General features: G+C 38.1%; 2 protein-coding genes across 2 annotated transcripts; one reads left to right on the forward strand and one right to left on the reverse strand.

Annotated features, from left to right (window-relative positions):
* Positions 1-219: 219 nt before the first annotated feature.
* LOC104071778 (ADP-ribosylation factor 4) lies at positions 220-9,127 on the forward strand (the record flags this gene model as incomplete). Its single annotated transcript, XM_009581802.1, has 6 exons — positions 220-267; positions 4,153-4,239; positions 4,755-4,864; positions 6,225-6,296; positions 6,832-6,957; positions 7,848-9,127. Coding segments are annotated over 6 exons (530 nt in total), but the record flags the coding sequence as incomplete, so codon positions are not given.
* An 8,161-nt stretch (positions 9,128-17,288) lies between these two features.
* On the reverse strand, positions 17,289-20,220 carry PDE12 (phosphodiesterase 12; the record flags this gene model as incomplete). The annotated part of the gene is made up of 3 exons (XM_009581803.1): positions 17,289-17,801; positions 18,551-18,629; positions 19,711-20,220. Coding segments are annotated over 3 exons (1,032 nt in total), but the record flags the coding sequence as incomplete, so codon positions are not given.
* Between the last annotated feature and the right edge of the window lie 4 nt (positions 20,221-20,224).

Below are 20,224 nucleotides of genomic sequence, written 5' to 3' on the forward strand. Positions count from 1 at the left end.
GTAACTTGAGGGAAAAGAAAAGAAATAACTGCAGGATAACATTGAATGAAAGTTAGACTAGGCAACCAGGGCATTAGAATGGAAAAACTGAGTCCTAACCCTACATGCACCTGTCTGTAAAACTCTTCACTTATAGTTTCTTGTGCTTAAAAAAGAAAAGTTACTGATTCATTGTGTACCTTTCAGTATCATAATTTAGTGTTCTGGGTCTTGGTGTAGTTGTGCAAGCGTTAACTGAGATAATAGCTACTCAGGAGCTTCGAATACAAAGGTAATTATTAAATACATTGGTGAAAAAATTTGTCAGATTCTTTGGGAATTGTGTCACTGTACAGCACAAAACCATTTAGCTGGTTTTTATTTGTTTTTTTTTTACCACTGGTGGTTTGCGTGCTGCTGGGGTTTTTTTCGTGTGTGTGTTTTCTTGAGAAGCTGTATTGAAAATGACCCCTTCATGTCCCTCAAAGACTTACCCAATTGAAACTAAACTTGAAAGAGTAATAGTATGTAAAGGATAAATAAGACCAGTTTTGAGAGAACTGGTGTGAAGGTAGAAGAAAAGTGAAGGAATACAAACCTGTACTAAATTGGGATTCATTAATTTTGTTTTTTTTAAGCTGGCTTTTGTTTGTAACATGAATGTCATGAATCAGTTAAATACAGTAGAAGCTTTTTTTCTTTCTCTGCTTATGGGAAACATTCATATTGGAAGCAGCAACATGCTGTATTCTATACTAAACTTTGAAAATCTATTGGTCTTGATGGGGATTCCATTTCAAAAGTCAATTCTCAATTTTTCTGCATCTATAGTTTATATGAAGCTCTGTGCTATGATAACTGAGGCAGCTTGATATTCAGCCACGAATGATCAAAGTAGAAGGTTGGTAAATGAGGAATGTGATGTGGTCACAGGGGTGGTGTTCCCAGGGACAAGCGAACTACAAGCTTGAGATTTAGAAACCCGACTGACAGACTGTGAACAAAACACTCTTAAAAGAAGTAAAGGGCTTAGAACCACAGTGGTTTTAGCAGCAACTGAAAGCATTGTAGATATTTTTTCTCCAACTAGAGGAAGAGGATGTTTGACTCAGTTCAAAGATAAATGGTTGCAAGAGCAAGTCTGTACTTCCTATTTGTACTTTATTGTAACCTTAATGCCTTTTGGTACAACTGCTGACCGTCATACCCTACATCGAGATTCTTACACCTTGGTCTTGTTGATGGGTCAGTTACGCAGTGGCATCAGAGTGAAAATGTAGAGTTGGAAATTTACTTTACATTATTTGGGGATTTAAGACTTAGATTTTAATGTTGATAATTAAATCAACTTAAACTTTATGACATGGAAGTAGCTCATAGATTTACATTTAGTGTTCCAGTGCAAGTGTAAACGTGTTTATTCTTGGACTACTACTAAAAGCAATAGTTACACTTCCTAGCGGCTCAAAAGATTAAATGTGATTGGGTGCTCTGAAATTTCTTGTTCTAAAAAGGGTGGTAAATGGCAAATTGGAGTAAGAAGTATGAATGGAGGCTATGCTCTTGATGACTATTGCTTTTTTAGACTTCATAACACTTGCAATTTGGCTAAAAGAGGCAGTTTTTGCAAATAGCGTTATGGTGATTTGCATAAGTTGCCTTCCCTTGGTTAAAAGCTGCTGTCTCAAGTGTGGAGTCAGAAGAAGAAAACACATATCCATAACTCAGCTTGCCTCAGTGCAAAATCCAACAGCTTAATTAGAATTGTGGATAAGAGTGGATTTAAGGAAAGTCTCTGGGCTTTGTGCTTACATAGCTAATGTAGCCTTCTGCCAATGCCATTGAGGTGTGGTGGGTCCTGGCACAAGAGCAGGGTGGATAACTGGGGCAATAATTTCTTAAATTTGGGAAATAGTTTAAAATTCTTGACTAGTTTCTAATTTCTCAACTCTGAGTCGTATCTTCAAATGGTTCTCGATACCCTGAGTGTATTCTTTGAAATTAGCTTTTTTCTTTTTCTTTGTCTTTATCTGTATCTTTAGAATAACCCATAAATACACTAAAACCATTTGTGTAGATAACACTATCTTTCTTTCATTGCTAATTTTAAAAAATCTTGTCAGTGTTTGTTCTACTGATAACTGTTTGGGGTTTTTCTAGGGGGTGGCAGAAGAGTTTGTGAGTATGTGTAGCTTTAATTGGTGGTTCACTAAACGATCTTAATGTTAATTTACTGGAAAACTATCACATATACATCATGTACATACATTATGTTTTCTGGTAAAGATCTAGGCATCCTACAGACGCTCACTTGAAGCTGAGCTGTGTGAGAATAGTGTTGGGCTTCAAGCACTGTGCTATTAAAACCATTGTTTTTCAGCATAGATGAAGTATTTGAGGGTTTCGGAGTTCGCTTAAAGGGTTTTCTAAGGCTACTTGACACTTTATTGGTGTAGGGGAAAATGCTAACATTTACAAGGTTTCATGACTTGCAAGCTCTTGTGAAACTTCTGCTGCACCATGTCTTTTTTTTTTTCGTGCTTGTGTGTGGTTCTGAAAGAGACCAACACTTAGACAATAGCATACTTAAAACTGTTACATTTTAATTGGAGCATTTTGGGAGTTTATTACCCCGCAAGGAGCTTTGGTTTTGATGGTAGATTGTTTGGGGTTCCCCCCCCCCCCCTTCTTTCATGACATTAACAATTGGAAGAACTTCTTTTTTTTTTGATGCGCAATGACAATACCAAAGAAACTGCATTGGCATGTATAATCCTGTTCACAGTATCAGAATATAGGACAATTATAGATAAGTTTTTAGTTAGTTTGCTGCAACAGCAGTTTGTGTCTTGAGAAGGAGGAGGCTTTTTAAGAGTTTGGTTTCATTCTGAATAAGTAGGTAATTTCGAATTCCATTTTATTGCAATGCTAAGGAAACAGTTGCATTATTAATAGTCAACTCATCAAACCACTTAAAGCTTAATGTATCGCAGTCACCAAGTAGGAAATTAACTGAGAACACTTAATGTTACCAAACAAGGATAACATTTGTTTTCTTGTGAAGTATTTTTTAATTAATTCTTTGATGGAGGTTTTATTTTTGTTTGGGCAAAATCTTATTGACTATTTTAAGTTTCACAAATAGATATTTTATTCAAACTGTTGCTGTGGTAGGTGTTTAGTACCTACTGTTTATTTAGGTGCTTATGTGCTAGGCATTGGATTCTAACAAATTGTATTTTGACTTGCTCTTACGTGTTCTGAAATGCCTAACAATAAGCAGTTGCACAGTTTTAGAAAACTGCAGTGTATGCCTGCAATGTTGGTGATGCTTCTCAAAAAATGTCTTTGAGGCTTCAGTTTGGTTTTTTTTTTTTTTTTTAAGGATCACATATTTACCACATAGCTTACATTGAAAAACAGCAAGCTTAAGTTTTGTTGTAGAAGCAGAAGAGCAGATTTCAGTGCAGAAGGCCTTTTATAAAGATCAAAAGCGGAGACTCCTAATGAAAGCATCCTAGTGGATCTCAATGAATAGAAGTGATATCCTGAAGAAGAGTTACAGCCCTCAGGGTATATGCGAAGGGATGGCAGGAGTTTCCTAATGTATGTGTTTTTGTCAATGCAAAAGAAATGTTTTAGCAAAGGGACAAGAGACTGGAATGAGGGAGACTGAAGTGTCTTCTGTTGCTAGTGCCAACTCCTATTGGTTCAGGTGCACGTGAAACTGGCCTTAGTTTAAGGTTGAGTAAGTGAGACCTTCCCCAACTTGAGTGCGCAGTAGCAAATGTGATCAGGTAGAAACTATGTGCTGCTTATAGATTGTTGCTAGGCATTTAAAACCATCCTGACTGACACAGAAGAAACTTTCAAAGTGAATGATAAAACTTAATTAAGTAACACAAATACTAAGGAAGATGACTAGAAACTTGTGAACCTGTAGGTTGTGGATGGAAGTGTGTTATTGAGCTTGTTTTCTTCATTGCTTGTTCTCTCTCTCAGTGCTGGATAGAGGAGATGGGGAGAAACATCCAGTAGTATATCAACAATGACTTAAGAGTGTTTAAAAAGTTTTTTCTTCTCAAAAAAAAAAACCCCTAATACTCTGCATGTAAAATGGCATATTTTTAAATCAGTAGTTCATATTGTGAACTAAATCAAATTTTCTGTTTATTCTAGTTGGTTTGGATGCTGCTGGTAAGACAACTATTCTTTATAAACTGAAACTAGGAGAAATTGTCACCACAATTCCCACTATTGGTAAGATAACCAATTCTCATGCCTTCATTCTTGTTACTCTACATTTGCGTTGTACAGACAGGCTTCTAAAGAGTGTAGGGATTTGCTATCTTTGCTCTTAGTATAAGGATCAAGACAAACATGGGCTTTCTGGTGCTGCCATAACAACTGTGTCAGACCAAAGGTACATCTAGACCAGAATCCTGTGTCTGGCAGTGGCTAGTAGCAGATGCTCAGGAGTTTAGGAACCAATTAAATAGCAGGACTTCCCCCAAACACCATGAACCTCTAGCAGTTTGTGGCTGAAAGACTTGCTGAACCAAAGCTGGTGTACTTGGAATTTATGGATTAATTTCCCCCTCCCCCCCCCTTCAGTCAGTTTTCTTCTTGATCTAGCACTTAAATTCTGATAGGCCATTTTATATATATATATTTGGGAGAAATATAACTTAGGAAGTAACGATCTTTAACATGATTAGAATTACGTTTTAACACTAGCATTAACTATTTCTAACTGCTTGACTCTCTTATTTTAGGTTTTAATGTGGAAACGGTAGAATATAAAAACATCTGTTTCACAGTTTGGGATGTTGGTGGTCAAGATAAAATTAGACCTCTTTGGAGGCATTATTTCCAAAACACACAGGTAAGAGTTCTGAGATAGCAATTGTTAAAGACCTGTTTTGTAAAGTCTCATTATACATGGAAAGTTGTCTTCTGTCCCTTCCTTTCGGAAAGGCGCCTCACTACTTCCTGCGAGTTCTAAGGGATACCCAGATTTTATTCTAGTTGAAGCTGCTTTGTTACCCTGAAGGCTTTGAGTCTAGTTGTGAGTGTCGCCTGGCAAGGATGAAGTCCTTTAGGATCTACCAGTGTTCTGTAATGTGCCAGAGCAGCTGTTTGTTTGTGAGGAACCCTTCAACTTTGCCATATCCATACTTAGATCTGTTTGAACTGGCATTGGCTTATACATAAAAAAATGTTATTATCTAAACACCTTTCTACATAGTCTTTTTTTCTAATCAGCCTGAAAATATACAGCTTTTACTGTGCTATATCAGTGTATTTGGTACGCTGAGTATCTAAAAATATCATAAAAAAATCTTGTTATTGATTGATTAGAAAGTGTCTGCTTCATATTGATGTGACTGCTGTTATTTTTGGTGACATAAATGTGATTCTTTCTTTTGGTTCACAGGTAGTAAGGTAAGTTGCTTATTAGTATCGGGAAAATTCGGGAGTGGTGGTTTCTTCCCCCCCCATGTTGAATATAGAATTGTTTCCAAGAAGCTTCTGTGCAGTGTAATGCATGTGATTGGTGCAGAAAAATGGAGAAGTCTGGACTGACAAAAAGGAGCTAGCAAAGTACTGTTGTGAATAGAGTAATACTTAATTTCAGTTCCTTATTCAACCGTGTTAGTAAATATTTTTAAAAGATGCTTCTGTTTTCTTAAAGAAAATGATAAAATATAAGGTTTTCAGGCTGGGGTTTTAAGAGTAAATAGTGTGTGTAAGGAGGACGCTTGAATAACAGAGATGCCATTAGAAATAGTGTTTGGTACAAACTTTTTGAAATAAATTCAGGCCTTATTTTAAGGGTGTGGATTTTTTCAGTGAAACATGAGATGGTGAAGCACTTGTGATTCTCTTGCTGCATTTAACATGATACAATGAGTGAAAAGGGAGGGGGGGAGAGTTAGCTTCTGAAATTTTTCTGGTGTCTTCCTCCCTCCCCCCCCCTCCCCCCAACTGGTGAATCACACACTAATCTATAAACTGACATTTGTGTTTAACTTTTTTGATTTAGAACACCAATCTTTATTTTGCAATTGAAACTTATTACGTACGTGTTCAGACAGACATCTTGCATTGCTTAAACAGAAGTTTCTGTCAAATTTGCTCACCTAAGGGAGGGGACAGTCACAATATTCAATATGAGTTTTTTGGTTTTTAAAATAGTACTGCATGTTTACATTGGCTTTTCAAAACTGCTTAACTTCTTGCAGGGCCTCATTTTTGTGGTAGACAGCAATGACAGAGAGAGAATCCAGGAAGCAGCAGAAGAGCTGCAGAAAATGGTAAATATTGATAACCTTCTGAAATATGATTGTTATACTTATTTTGTCATATTTTTGGATGTGTGACAGCTTCCCTAAGAGATTTAGGATTTTAAAATTTCAGGGAGTTTGTACAGTGCATATTGTATTCACCTGGTAGTTCTGGGTCACACAGTGCACTGAGTTGTAACTACAACTCTGTAGAGAGCTTTAGCTCAAGAACTACTAACGTCTCAGAACGTTTCTTTGCTTCCTGAAACCTTAGTAGAAACACAGCAGATGAAGAAGGAATTTTGGAAAGAAAAATTGGTGCTAAGAATTTAAGCAGCAAGTTGCAAGTAAATTTAAACTGCCTATTGAAAGAATATTTCCTTACTTGTAGGAGAAGTTCTGTTGGGTACTAGTTAAATTTCACTCAGTACTTACGAGTGACTTCAGGAGCAAGAATGAAAATGTTTATAACCCTTAAATCAGTATTTAGGTTTCCTTAGTGCTTGTTGAAGAAATTGAAGTACTTAAGTGAGCTAATTTAAAACATGACCATTTTTTCTGTTAGCTTCAGGAGGATGAGCTGCGAGATGCAGTGCTGCTTCTGTTTGCGAACAAACAAGATCTGCCAAATGCCATGGCAATCAGTGAAATGACAGATAAACTAGGTCTTCAGTCTCTGCGTAACAGAACTGTAAGTGCTAAACTTCCTGGTTGCTGAACTCTTGTCTTCCTTTATATATCATAAACATAATCTCCGTTTAAAGGAAAGGAAGGTTTTAATCTCTTTCTGTAGAAAGATGCACATGCCTGCTATTAAACTCTGTAGTGCATAGTTTAAGGTCCTTGTTCAAAATAAGCAATTTAGAAGTATGATCCAATATGTACAGCTGTTGCAGGTGTTTCATCTCTCACCTTTTCCTGGAAAAATACAAATATTCCAGTCTGTCACTGAAATATTGCTGTCAAACATGTTTCACAAAGTATGTGGTGGGCTTTCCTGTTTTCCCAATACTTGTTATTCTGGGGGAGAAAATGCATTCTGCATTCTCACCACTACAAAGATGGGAGGAAGTTAACTAGCTCCTGAATCGTTAGATTCCATCTGCACAAGCCTTTGAGATGTAGGGTTGCTTCACAGAAACCATCTATCCTGTAATACTCACTTAATGTCTGTATGTTGATACACTAAGATGATATCCATAGAAGATGTTTTAGAGATCTGTTAATTTACATAATTCCATGTCCATTTCCTGAAGAGCAGTGTCTCAAAAACAAGAAGCTAGTTTTCAACATGTAAACCAAATAGAAGTTCTGTATTTTTTTCTTGATGCGCTAAACGGTGTTGAACATTTGCTAGGCCAACACCGAGTTTTTGGATAATGTCTGAATCCAATCTACTTCATATGTACTTTTCAAAACTTAGAAAAATACCATTTTTTCAATATTGACTCTACTTACGGCACAAAACAGTGTTTAAAGAACACTATTTGAGTGTGTATCTGTGTGTCACATACTGTGATAACTTAATTTGCGTTTTGTCAGTATTTAAATGTAATCTTTGTCTGTGTTCTGCATTAACAGTGGTATGTCCAGGCAACCTGTGCTACGCAAGGAACTGGTCTGTATGAGGGACTTGACTGGCTGTCAAATGAACTCTCAAAACGCTAACTCAAACTGGATGACTCTTTCACCAGGGACATGTTTGATATAAGTGGTCTAGGCTTGTTACAACAAAATTAGTTTGCATCTTGGTTATTACAGTATCTGGAACTGATATTTGGGCAGGATATTACAGCGTTTCAACTTATTTTGTTGCCAATTATTGTTTACCGAGCTACATGTTGCAAAGGTAGCAATATGCTTGGGTAAAAATTTACTTAACTTGGAAAAAGTGTATCTTCTGATTTTATTCCCCTTGTTAGCCTAAATGCCTGAATATAGTTATTGTGACATCTTTAAGATCTGTTTTGAATACTCTTTTGAGCCCCAATAAATTAATGTTTTAAGGTTTTTTTTCTCCCTGCTACTTTTAGTTTACTGATGCCCTGTTTCATTCCTCAGACAGTCTGCTGATTTAAAAATGTAGCATTCCGTATGTATTTATTTCTCTCCCTTGCCAAAAAGAATTCCTAATACTGCTTGTTTCAGCCAAGGAAATGCTCTAAAACACTATACAAATCTACTGCACTGAGGAACATTTTATTAATCCTTGGGTTCTGTCAGCCCAACTTGCCTTTGTGTGAATTGGATTTGATGGGTAGAATAGTTCTGTGCTGGTTGCGAAGAGCTCATGTTGAGGTTGTTTTTAATATTCAGCAGATTGTCTTCCTTTATATTGTATCTTTTTTTTATGTTGCATGTTGCTTTTTGGTATCAGCCTGACTATTTTTGCCCAGTGTATAATAGTTCTGAAGTTTTACTGTTTGTTGGTGAACATATCTTCATAAAGAAATTTTGGAAAATTCATCGAACTCAATGGATTAGTTTCTTCATAACCCACTTGGAATTATTCCTAATAAAATGATAAAATGTATAGTTCTGTGTATGCTCTTCTTGATTCCTGAAATAGTTGAACTGCAAGTTATCACTTATTCTTTTTCCATATACTGAGCTTTCCTGCAGCTTGAATGTGAACATCAATCTCAGATTTTTCACTTGTTTGGAGCTATGTAGAGCGGGACATGGAAGGTGGGCAACAAAGTTGTATGCAGTGCAGTAGAGTAGCTGTCGTCAAGGCTTATATAATTCTGTAAGTGTCTTTTGAAGTTGTAAATCTAAAATTCCTTTTAAGATGTCCAGATATGAAAATACTAACAGTTACAAAAATTGTAATAAAACAAATACGAACTGCCTGAAAAGCATGCATGTCTGTTTCATAGTTGTATCTGCATTTAAAAACCAACATGGGTTCTAGCAGGAGAATCACCAGTTTTGTTGGTGGCTAGCTGGGAACCTGACTTGAACACTTGTACAGGGATTTAGTCAATACTATATTAATGGTGATAGTCATCCCAAAAAATAAGCTTTATACAGTTGCTACTGTCTGCTTTCATATTTCTGCCCCCTTATACCTCTGTCCTTCAAAAGACTTAAATTAACATGTTTTTTGAGGCTGCTGCTAATGGGTATTTTAAGATCTTTTTTCTATTGGCTGTCTGCTGTATGGATGCAAATATAGCTCAATCCTCCAACTGAAATATTCTATTCCATTGATTGTATGTCTTTAGGAACCCAAAGCATGATTTCATTGCTGTTTTAGGCTAAGCTCCTCTCTTATTTTTAGCCCAGGTCTTGTTATCCTTGCTACAAGAAATCCCAGTGACAAGGTCTGGTAAACTCAAGCTAGTTCAGGTTAAGAGCACCTTTCAAGGCACCTTCTGCTGTAACTGAGGTTTAAGTTTCTAGGAAGTACTGTTACTGTGAACACAACTAACCAGGGGAAATTCCAGACCTTTTGAATACGGTCATTAACTGTCTTCAATATGTAACAGAAACCCAGGAGACAGTGTAAGGTGAGTAGGTTTTGCTTGCACCTTTAGTGAATTGCTGATTACATATTAACCAAAGTTGATATATCCATGTGTTGGATCAGTAGCTGTTAATATGCATATTTCTAGCAACGCAGTTCTTTGAAATGAGCCTTAAAAGGCACACCTTGTTCAGAGAGGCGGCTGGTCTGTAATACGGGTTGTATTGGTAGTCCCAATAGGTTAAAATGAAACAATGCTCGTCACAAATTAAATGCCATCTCCTCTTCCAAGGAAGAAGCTAGAGGTAGACTTTAAATAAAAAAGCAGATACTTAGAAACAAATTAGGCCTGTTATCTTGAAGGAAGCATTCTGTTTGGTAGAGATGAAGATTTCACTGATTTAATTCTTTCAAATGCTTTTAAGTAATTAAATACTCAGGTTTAGGTGAGCTCTGTCTAGCCACTACACCTTTGAATTACAGCATGTATATGGAAGTTCATATTTCAAAGAGCCACCATGCTTCACTTTGTGTATCAGTAGGTTGTAATTCTGCTATAAAATGAGTAATTTCACAAAATCAAAGTCAGAAAGTAGTAAAGATCTTGAGCCTCATTTTAAAAGTGATGGGATCTGCGTGAGGGGTGAAGGCTACAGCTTACAGTGAAGTGTAGTAAGACAAACTCAGCAAAGTTCTTGGGAGTAACTGAGTAGTCACCGTAGTGTTATTCAGAGCATAGAGAGGAACGGAAGCAAGTACTTCAATCTTCCTGTAAATAGGTAAGATCACACTTGACCTCTATTACTAAAATGGTATTTGCCTCTGAGTACTCTGTAAGGTTGTGATCTTGGAAGCAAGGTCTCTGTTACGCAGTGTGTTCATCATAATATTAAGCTGTGGAAGGGACAAGACACTTGGGCTGCGGAATAATGTCACAATTGACAGAAGTAAATAAACTTTCCCTCAGGTTATTACATTCTCATCAACTGTTCTCAATTCTCTAAACATTTTCAAGGTACACTTTAGATTACGTGTACTTGATTCTAAGGAGCAGTCCCTGGGGTTGGTGCACGTGCTTAGAAAGCCGCCCTGTCTTCAGATGACAAACATGAAGTAGTTTGTTATGCATGTTCTTACTGGCTATTGCTGTGAGCTGAAATCCTGGTGGCTTTCTTTTTCCTTTGGAGTTAGTGCCACTTTTGTAGCTAGTGCTTGTCTGTTAGTGCAAGAACAAGCTTAGTCCTGATGACTTCATTATGCTGCCTTATCTCTTTTAGTACCAGGATCACATGCGGTATTGAAATCTGTGTCATATTCCATTAATATGGCTATTTGTCAGTAAATTCATTAGCTGTGGCAGTGACACTTTTTTAAGCAGACCAAAAGGAGATGAAACACTTCATCACTGGCTCTTCTCCCTTTTTGGATTACAGAAACTCAGAGGATAAATTCTACATCCTCTTCATCGGTTAGAGGCTGATAATTTGTATGCTAGTCTTACACGAACACAGTACAACTTTTCTACTGTAAAGGCACTGACTGTCATTTAAGACATTGTGGATAGGTAAAACTTTTGTTGCTTTTTGTTGCATTCTTTAAAATAGTTATTTTCTGGTTAAAGCAATTACAAGTGACCTATATATGTTGTATATCAGTAACAATGTATAATACAGCCCTGCTCTCCAGAGGCAGATGAAATTCCCATGAAGATCCAATTTTGTCATGTCTGTTAAGAGTTTAGATATACTAACTTCGTTTGTGATTTCCCCGTCAGAACTGAACTGAACTGTTGTCCCAGAAGTTCAAAATCTTGGACAGGCACAAGACTGCTAAAAATTTGTTCCTCATTCTACTGTAATGACAGGAAATCCTGAGTTCCAGTAGCTGAAATTTTTCATTGTGTAGCATCAACTCCTATATTCAAACAATGGGTAAGTTCTACTGCACTGGGGGGTCAGTCTAGTAATATTTGTATACAAGAGTTTTTATTTCAAGGTATCAGATGGCCAGCTTAACTATAGAGAGCAAAACACTGGAGAATGAGTGGTTTTTCTTTCATTTGGCCATGCTGACACAATTTATTCCTTGTATTTTGCAGTACATGCATGATTGACTTTTTTCATTTTTTTCTAACATTAGGAGAATAGTTTTGCATGAATATTCAGATCGACATACAGACCAGAGCAAAAGGCTTCTTTTGTTTTTCTCACATGTAATCAACCTGATCACTGAATCCTACAACATAAACAGTAGCAGATATTTGTTGTTTGGGTTTGGGTTTGGTTTTGGTTTTGGTTTTGTTTTTTAAAAAGACTTCATGAACAACATGTTCTAGAACTTCTGCAGCTGTAGCTTCTGTAGCTAATCTGCAGACTTTGGTTCAACTGTTTGCAAGCAGGACAAAAATCTGTTCTAAACATATCAGGAATTAGCCACAAATGCTATAAGCATTTCTACTTGCTTGGTTTGTTCTCAGTGTTTTCAACGTGCACCAGTAAAACAATGTACTGGAGGCAATAGGACACCACGAGGGCACTTATGGCAATGGCCTGGCTTGTGTAAAAAGTGGTTTAGGGTTTTGCCAGTAATGAGAATTCAGAGCCCAGTTTGCAGTCCCTTGCTCATCTGAGGAATCTTTATATTAAGGTCTAGACAAAGGCAATTTGACTACAATATAATGAAACTTTGCACATCACCTTGTCCCAATACATCTTTCCCACCCTTGTCAAGAGTGGTATTGACAGGGGACTTGAGTAAGAAATGACATTTTATATGCTGCTGTTGGACCTATGAATAAAGCTTAGCTACTGAATGTGTTGTGTGTTGTGCAGAAAAAAAATTAAAAGCATCAGGTTCTATTAAGGGATCTGATGCAAATTCTAGGAAAACTGAAATGTTTCAGGCTCTTCTTACTGTGTGGGAGTTGAAAAGTCTTGGAACAATTTTTTTGATGCTAGGAATGTGAGAAATGAGGCAACTACACAATTAATTTGAGGTGTTGAAAGATCTGACTCCTTAGCATGTTGGGTATTTTTCCCCTTCTTTTCATGTACCATTTTTCTTCTTCCTTTTCTTCCTTCTTCTCTCAATCATACTTTGCATTATTATTTGCTTTATCATGATACATAAATACATTTTACTGAAAGCTTGGATTAGTCCCTTCAAAAATAGCAGTGATACAAGAAATACTGACGTGTAAGAATTCAAGTACTAACTCACAGGTGGCTAAGACCCCTTTGTCTGGTATGGATAAGGTGAGGGGAAAAAATAATACAAGTTCCAAGTTGCCAGACCAGTCTGAAGGATCTGGCAGAACTTGGTTGTTCTTTGCACATATCAAATACACAGGTAAACTACATTTCACAATAACCAGAACAACCCAAAAACTAGCCAAGTACCTATTACCTCCAGAAGACCAGTGTTGCAGTGCTCTTAGTTCTAGTAATGTTCTTACGAGTGACAAGTTTGTCCACAGCAGGAGCCAGTGTGAAAGAAGAAACTTCTTCCCAAGACAACAGCTAGTCAGAGCAGATGCTGGAGCAGTGCTGTCTCTCTTGAGTTTACTGCATCAGAGATGGGAAAGTCGATTAGAAAGCAAAGTGAGATGTTCCTTTTTCCCTTCTTCCTTAATGGCTGGTCTGGGAAAGTAGAGTAACAAAAAAAAACCCCACAACCCACCCAGAAAAACCAAAACAAACAAACAAACCCAAACACATTTGAAAAGATGCAAAGAGGATCTTGCCCAATTTTTTGATGAGAAGAAGATGGAGCATTCCAATTGCTGGAAGAGGAACACAGGTGAGTTTAGGTTTATGAAATAAAATGGAGAGAAGCTTAATGGGGCTTCTACAAATCTGGGTTCTAGAGGTGACTTAGAGAGAAAGAATTAATTGCTGGGCAAGGTCCAGATGTGTAGGGGGAGCTAAAATGGGAGCTGAAATCACCTTATGTGGAGTAGGAAGCACCATATATTACCTCATGTAGATGTAAACATAGCTTGGGATATGGGCCAAAGGTGTATCTAAGGATTGCTTTTCACCCCCCAAAAAATCACAATTGTTTAAAATTGTGACTTTTTCCTAACCCACACCCTAGTGCTGCATTCTCACTCCAGAAAGGTCTGCCTGGTCCCTGTCACATTGCTCCTATGGGCAGTCAGCCTGTGCTGCTGCATTTTACTAATTAAACCAGGGATACTTTGACTGGAGAATCTCCAGCTTGTGGGGCTGAATTTCCTCCTGAAGATACTAAAGGATTATTTGCCATGTGCAAGGGCCATCTAATTTTACTGGGCCTGTTCCAGTGCCGTGTTTTTCCCTTACCGCTTGCTTCCTGCAGATGCCAGCTTTCCTGTGCTCTCCCTCTCCTTGGTCTGCAAGGAGACAGAAGCAGCAACCCATGTACCAATCCCGGGAATGAGAGGGACCTGCCGCTTCTTGGAAGGGAGGCAGAATACCAGGCAAGTCTATTCTCTGAGCAGCTCCATCTTCTGGTGCTATGGAGAAGTTACAGATTTTTAATGTTTTGGTTTTGGAAACTAAGACGAAGTAACCCAGTTAAAATTGATAGGTACTTAAAAAGGAGGAAAAGAATGTTTTTTAAAGTTACAAGGGATCTCAGCCTAAGTAATATAATTTCCCTTCCAAACTTAACAATTGCAATCTTACTATTCTAAGTGACTGAGACTGAGACATTTCTCTTGCAGTCTACAAGGCTGCATTACTCAGTGGAGTTTGGTTTTTGGGGGTGTTTTCCCCTCAGATTTTTCAGAGCTGGCAAATTGTAGAAGGCCTCTGACTGAGCTGTAATGTGGTCATTTTCAGTGTTTTTCCAAGGTATTTAAATACTTAGATTTTTTTTCTTCTTGAACAGATCTTCCATTTAATTTTTCTGCCCTTTAAGATGCCATATGCTTGCAAACGTTACATCTTCAGGTGTAAGCTTTCCCTCATTTACTAAACTAGTAAATATTCTTTGCCCAGATACAAGGTTTACAGCCTCCATTCTGTTTGCAAGATTTTCTCCTCACTCCTGTATCTTGAAGTTTAGTTATGAATCACCAATACTTTTATTATCAACTTTGTTGTCTACAAGAGTACAGACTTCATCTTCAATTCATATGCAAGATTGAATGACATTTTACTTTTTAATTAGACTTATCAGAGAATAGTAACTGATCAGGGGCCCACGCAAAGTATTTAGGGTCCAATTTTACAGGGCGAGTACTGTCCTTCGGTCTGTTGCAAAGATCTAACATCATTCATTGCCACATTCCCTGTTTTGCTTCCATTTTTTATCCAACAGCCCTTAGCTACCCTTTGGCTTAGCTAAAATGGTAACTTAGCAAAAATTGAATTCTGAAGGTTTACATATAAGCCCGCCAAAGCCCATTACAATAAATGAGTGCTCCTTCAGTGAGGTCTTGTGTTATGTTTTGTGGCAGATCAGCTTAAGCAAGTGAATGCCTTGCTTCAGGCTTTGATCGGTTATTCCCACCTCCAAGCCTGTATCTTGCTCTTTGGGCACAAGAGGCTTTATGATGAATCAGCTCAGGATATAATGACCCCCTAGAACGATAATACAGTCAAGATTATTAAAGGCCCTGTATTTTTAGCTGGATCACTTCCCTATTTTAGTTTGGTGTGGCATGAGCAGGAACAAGTAGCCAGAATTCAGTGGTGGTAGAGCAGGATCAGGTAAGAGAAGTTGGGATGAGAGGAAGATGGATGGTAACCTGCTGGAAAAAGCTACTTGCAAAGGACATTTACATGAGATCCTTAGTAATACAGGCTTCTACAAACTTGTGTGTTAGTGCAACGGTCCTGTTGTCAATTCCCATTTACCTGTGGTTTTATGTGCATAGTTGGTAACAATATTCTGGACAGTTCATGAGATTTTTTTCTTCTCATGTCATGATGTTTGAGACATTGAGACATGTTTTGAGATTTATGGGCCTGCAACTTTTTAGCCTTATATGACCCCTGAGGCTAAACCTGCCCATTGGCTTTACTAGCGTAGATGTTCATCAGCATCAACTTGTCAGATGCTCAGATACTACAGTAACAAAAACCAGTAGAAATTTTATTGGAAATAACATAGAAAAGGCTGAAGGGCAGATGTTTACAAGCTTCTGCAAAGCACCACCCTTCACAGTATAGCAGGTACTACTAGCAAGAGACAGGACCAACGACTCTCAGCAATATGCTACCTGAAAGCGACTGCCTATTTTTAGTAGTATATAAACAATTTGGTGAATCCCAGCTATAACCTACAGTCCACCACAATGCAGTGGAGGCGAGTAGTCAGTTGTGCAAGTATAGGGCACACAGCTTTTACCAACCTGGGCAGACTTGTTTTGCAATGAAAGAACCAGTAACTGGAAAGAAATCAAGTGACAACAGTGACAGACAATTAAAAAGGAAAGTTTATTAGGTGAAAGAGGGAGATCTAGTGAAACGGTTTTCAAATGCCGTTTGTTTTGTATGGACTAATGATACAGGGAAAGAAGCTTGTTAAATGATTCATACCCCTCCAACACATTCAGTGAAGGTATGGATAACATACATTTCCACCCATCCAAATTATCTCCTATAAAATAGAGAAGACCAGACTATTTCTAGAAGGAAAAAATGTGGGGAAAGCTATTAAAAATTCAGGTCATCTTTGTATGTAATAGAGGAACAAAACAGAACAATCGTGACAAAGGGTTGCAAGTCACTTGTGTTTCTTTTTCAAGATTTAGGCACAGATACCTAACGCACCACATTAACTATTCTGTCCTCCCCACCATCTGAAAACAGATTATGTTGTTAAAAAGCTCCCTCCCATCCACAGTTGGCTGTCCTAAACTTTAGTATTTCTTATATTGCCAATGACTATAAACAACAGAAGGAACAGATGTTCAAAACAGATGCTACCTATATATGTAAACCAATTTTACCAGGTGCTAAAGTTACCCTCATTACCCATATTAAGTGGACAAGCAAAATGCTTCCAAATAAATTATAATCTTGAATTTAAGACGATTGATTGTTGACAGAAAGCCTATTCACTGACAATTAAAGAACATCTTTTGAGAAGGTAGTAGGTACAAGTACATTGTTCATGCCACTTACTAAAAAATTGGATACAGTAATGGTAAGTGAACAAGACAATTTCTCAACTTATTTTAAAAATTTGTCCTGTCATGACAGTAATTACAATAAGGTTGAATCAACTAAAGCCACTTGTTTTCAGGTTCTGTGTTTGGTTCCAAACTAAGCATGGTTCAATTTGTACAGTCTTATAAATCAGATTAAATTCATAATCTTTTTTTAACAAAATAATTCTTAATCCTTTAAAAACACCTATAAAAAAGGTATATGATAACCCAATTTTCAAACCCCCCTGTCTTAAATATACTTGGTTTTCCTATTAGCATATAAAAAGGGAAGGGAAAAGTTGTCATGCAAATATTCTGAACAGTGTGATAATATTCAGTAGAACCATCAAACACATGAACTTTTTAGAAGTCGTTTTGACTTTCCTTTTAGTAGCATACAAGCCAGGGTGTAACCTCAGTTCCCCAGGAGTAAATTAAATTTCTTGTTTGAAAACCCCCAAAACCACCATGCAAGAACTGATCTATTTCCACTTTAAGTCACATATTAGTGCTATATGATCAGAAGGATGTGAAACACTTGGCAAAGCCTGGTGGGTTGTTACTTCTTCATGACTTGGCAATGGAATGACCTGTTCCACCTCTAGAGCATTTTTGTCTATGAAAATGTAGTCCAGACATCCATGAAACCCACCAACATAGTTTGTATAAGCAGGTTCTCCGCAAGCACTTAGCAATTTGAAAGGATGGTTTAGAGGCATATTGCACCTTTCTTCTTCACCATTCGAGACCCAGTCTTCATGATCTTCAGCAATGCCACCACTGTTAATAAAACTGTAAGTCCCAGATGATGGTGTACTATTAAAATCTCCACAGAATATGATTGGTATGCTAGGATACAAATCCCATGCTACATGCTTGATGTGAGACAAGGCTACAGCGATTTGGATGAGACGGATGTTCCCACCTAAGAATATAAAAATGTATTGCTTTAAATACTTCACAGTAACATTGGAGGAATTTTCCAAGTTGCTCATTTAAGCATGTATCATGTATAGCTCTGAAACAGTAATCTCATTTTAAATTTTCTGTGCGCTACATTTTAGAATAGTTTTCATAAATAAAGAAGCCTTTGAAGTTTGTGACTATGCAAGTGACTATGAAAGTTTCAGAGAGGCAGACAATGTTTTAATTTAAACTCGCACATGCAAGAACTCTGAACCTTAAACACCCATATTACAGCAGCTTTCCATTTCGTGGCAACAATCCTAACAGTGTTCCTGAAAGGCACAGAACCAAAAGAAAACTAACTTAGAAGAGAAGAATCTCTTCTAAAAGGTTCTGTAGTCCAATTTGGTTGCCCTTCTGGCAACTCCTTCAGGTACAATAGGATTGGGAAGCCATAAGCACACACAAAGCTATCTATATTTTATGGTCTACTCTTTGGGTGAATTGTGTGTAACATGACTTGCCTTGCTTTCAGCTGTATTCTACTGACTCCCAGGCAGACTAGAACAATCTTACTCTAAGAAAAATAAACAAACAGACCTAGTAGCCTGGCTTGATTCATCTAGATAAGAAGCAAGGCAGGAAACCCTCAGTTCCAGAAGAAAAGGTTATAGCTGCAAAAGAATGCGGGAAAATCTATTCTCCCTAGGGAAGACAAAAACCTTTACAAACCCAGTTATCCTACATACAGGAACATGACAAAATTACCTTTTGGATGCCAGTATAGGTGGGTATTAGCTACACAAATCTTCCTGGAAGGATCAGTTGTAGACTGAAGAACTGAAACCTTCAAGAGAAAATGTAATCTTTGGTAAGTCTTAAATTGAGAGGTTATGTGTTTTAAAAAACGCAATAGTTAGCTTATGCCTTTATGGTCCAGTTCAAAGAATCTGATGCTTGTAACTAATGAACAGTACACCTCCTAAGTTGAATCTATTTATCTTCCGTATTAGGTCTGGATATCAGCCAATACATTACCGATATTACCAGTACATCCAGGTGTTTGACAAATGTTCTTTTGTCCGCAAGTGTCTGGTTTGGCCGTATTTTTTCCATCAGTCCATTCCATATTTTTTCATAAGATGTTGCTAATACTGTACCATTCTTAACTACTTTTATTTTCTATTCTCCCACCTCTGCAACAGAATTGGAGCTGTCTCTCTGATTTTAGCAAGCAAACTGTAGCAGTGCAGTTGTTAAATTGAATGTAAATTTAGAGGTGACTTCAGTTATCAAGGAAAGCTTGTTAGTCCTACTCAGTGCACGAGTAGGAAACTTTTACTATTGAGTGTTTCTGAAATTCCTGATGCAGACCTACATCTTACATGTTTGTACTTACAGGATAGCTCTGCTGGCAGACCCACTGGCATCAACAAGCTCACAAACCTGTCCAACCTTATTTCCCTCCCTACTGTCACTTTGTAAAGTGGCATTATTAAAGCAAGCCAAATTAATTTAATCTCATTTACACCTGATTTACAAGATTTAAGTTTTATCAAACACATATTCTGACATACAAGAGTAAGTAGTGAAAAACTTGGCAGCCAATACCACCATTGATACCTGGCCCAGAATCTCAACAGCTGTCTTCATCTTAAAACAAAGAAAATAATTTTGCTTTTTTTACCGAATTTTGGTAATTCCATATATCCAGTTCAGTAAAGTCTCAATGTTTTGTTCTTGTTCCTAAGTTGCTCTTCTGTTCTATTCATTACCCTAGCTAACAGAGAACATACCATTGTTCTGTCTACGTTTCAGACTCTTAATCCTTCGCCTGCCCTCTCCTGTGGTTCCATGCTCAACAAACCTCACTTGGCTGTGCCTGCCTGGAGAGGGGAAAGAGGAAGAACGCATGTAAAAGCTGGTACCTGCAGCACAGATGATCTCTGCAGCACCTTCTCCTGCACCAAGGGGTATTTGGCCAGCTTATCACACAACTCCTTGTGCAGCGGGTCCGAGAGCAGGGCTTCGCTGAAAGCTATGTCGTGCTGGCTAAGGAGGCTGAACTTGTCCCTGCGGTAGAAAGTGGCCAGGCCTTCGTGCTGCTTCTCCTTGATCTTGAAGAGCCCTTCGAGTCCAAAAGCATCTAGGGCCGGAGCCAAGCTGTCCACGAAGACGGACTTATCCACTTCTTGCAAGCAGATGAGGTCAGCGCTGTAGCCCGCCAGCTCCTTCTTCAGCAGGTTCTGCCGGTAGTCGAGCTCCAGAGCGTACGGAGCGCAGTAGGGGTAGAGCACGGTGCGGGAGAACTCCGTCTGGGCGTAGGTGTCGGCCAGGATGTTGTAGGAGACGGCGCGAACGGAGCCCTCGCCGCAGACCTTCTTGGTGTAGAGGTGCCGGCAGTCGAAGGTGCAGGCGCCGGGGCCGGCCTCCACGGGGCCG

Source organism: Fulmarus glacialis, unplaced genomic scaffold, assembly GCF_000690835.1.
Source record: "Fulmarus glacialis isolate BGI_N327 unplaced genomic scaffold, ASM69083v1 Scaffold48677, whole genome shotgun sequence".
NCBI lineage: Eukaryota > Metazoa > Chordata > Aves > Procellariiformes > Procellariidae > Fulmarus > Fulmarus glacialis.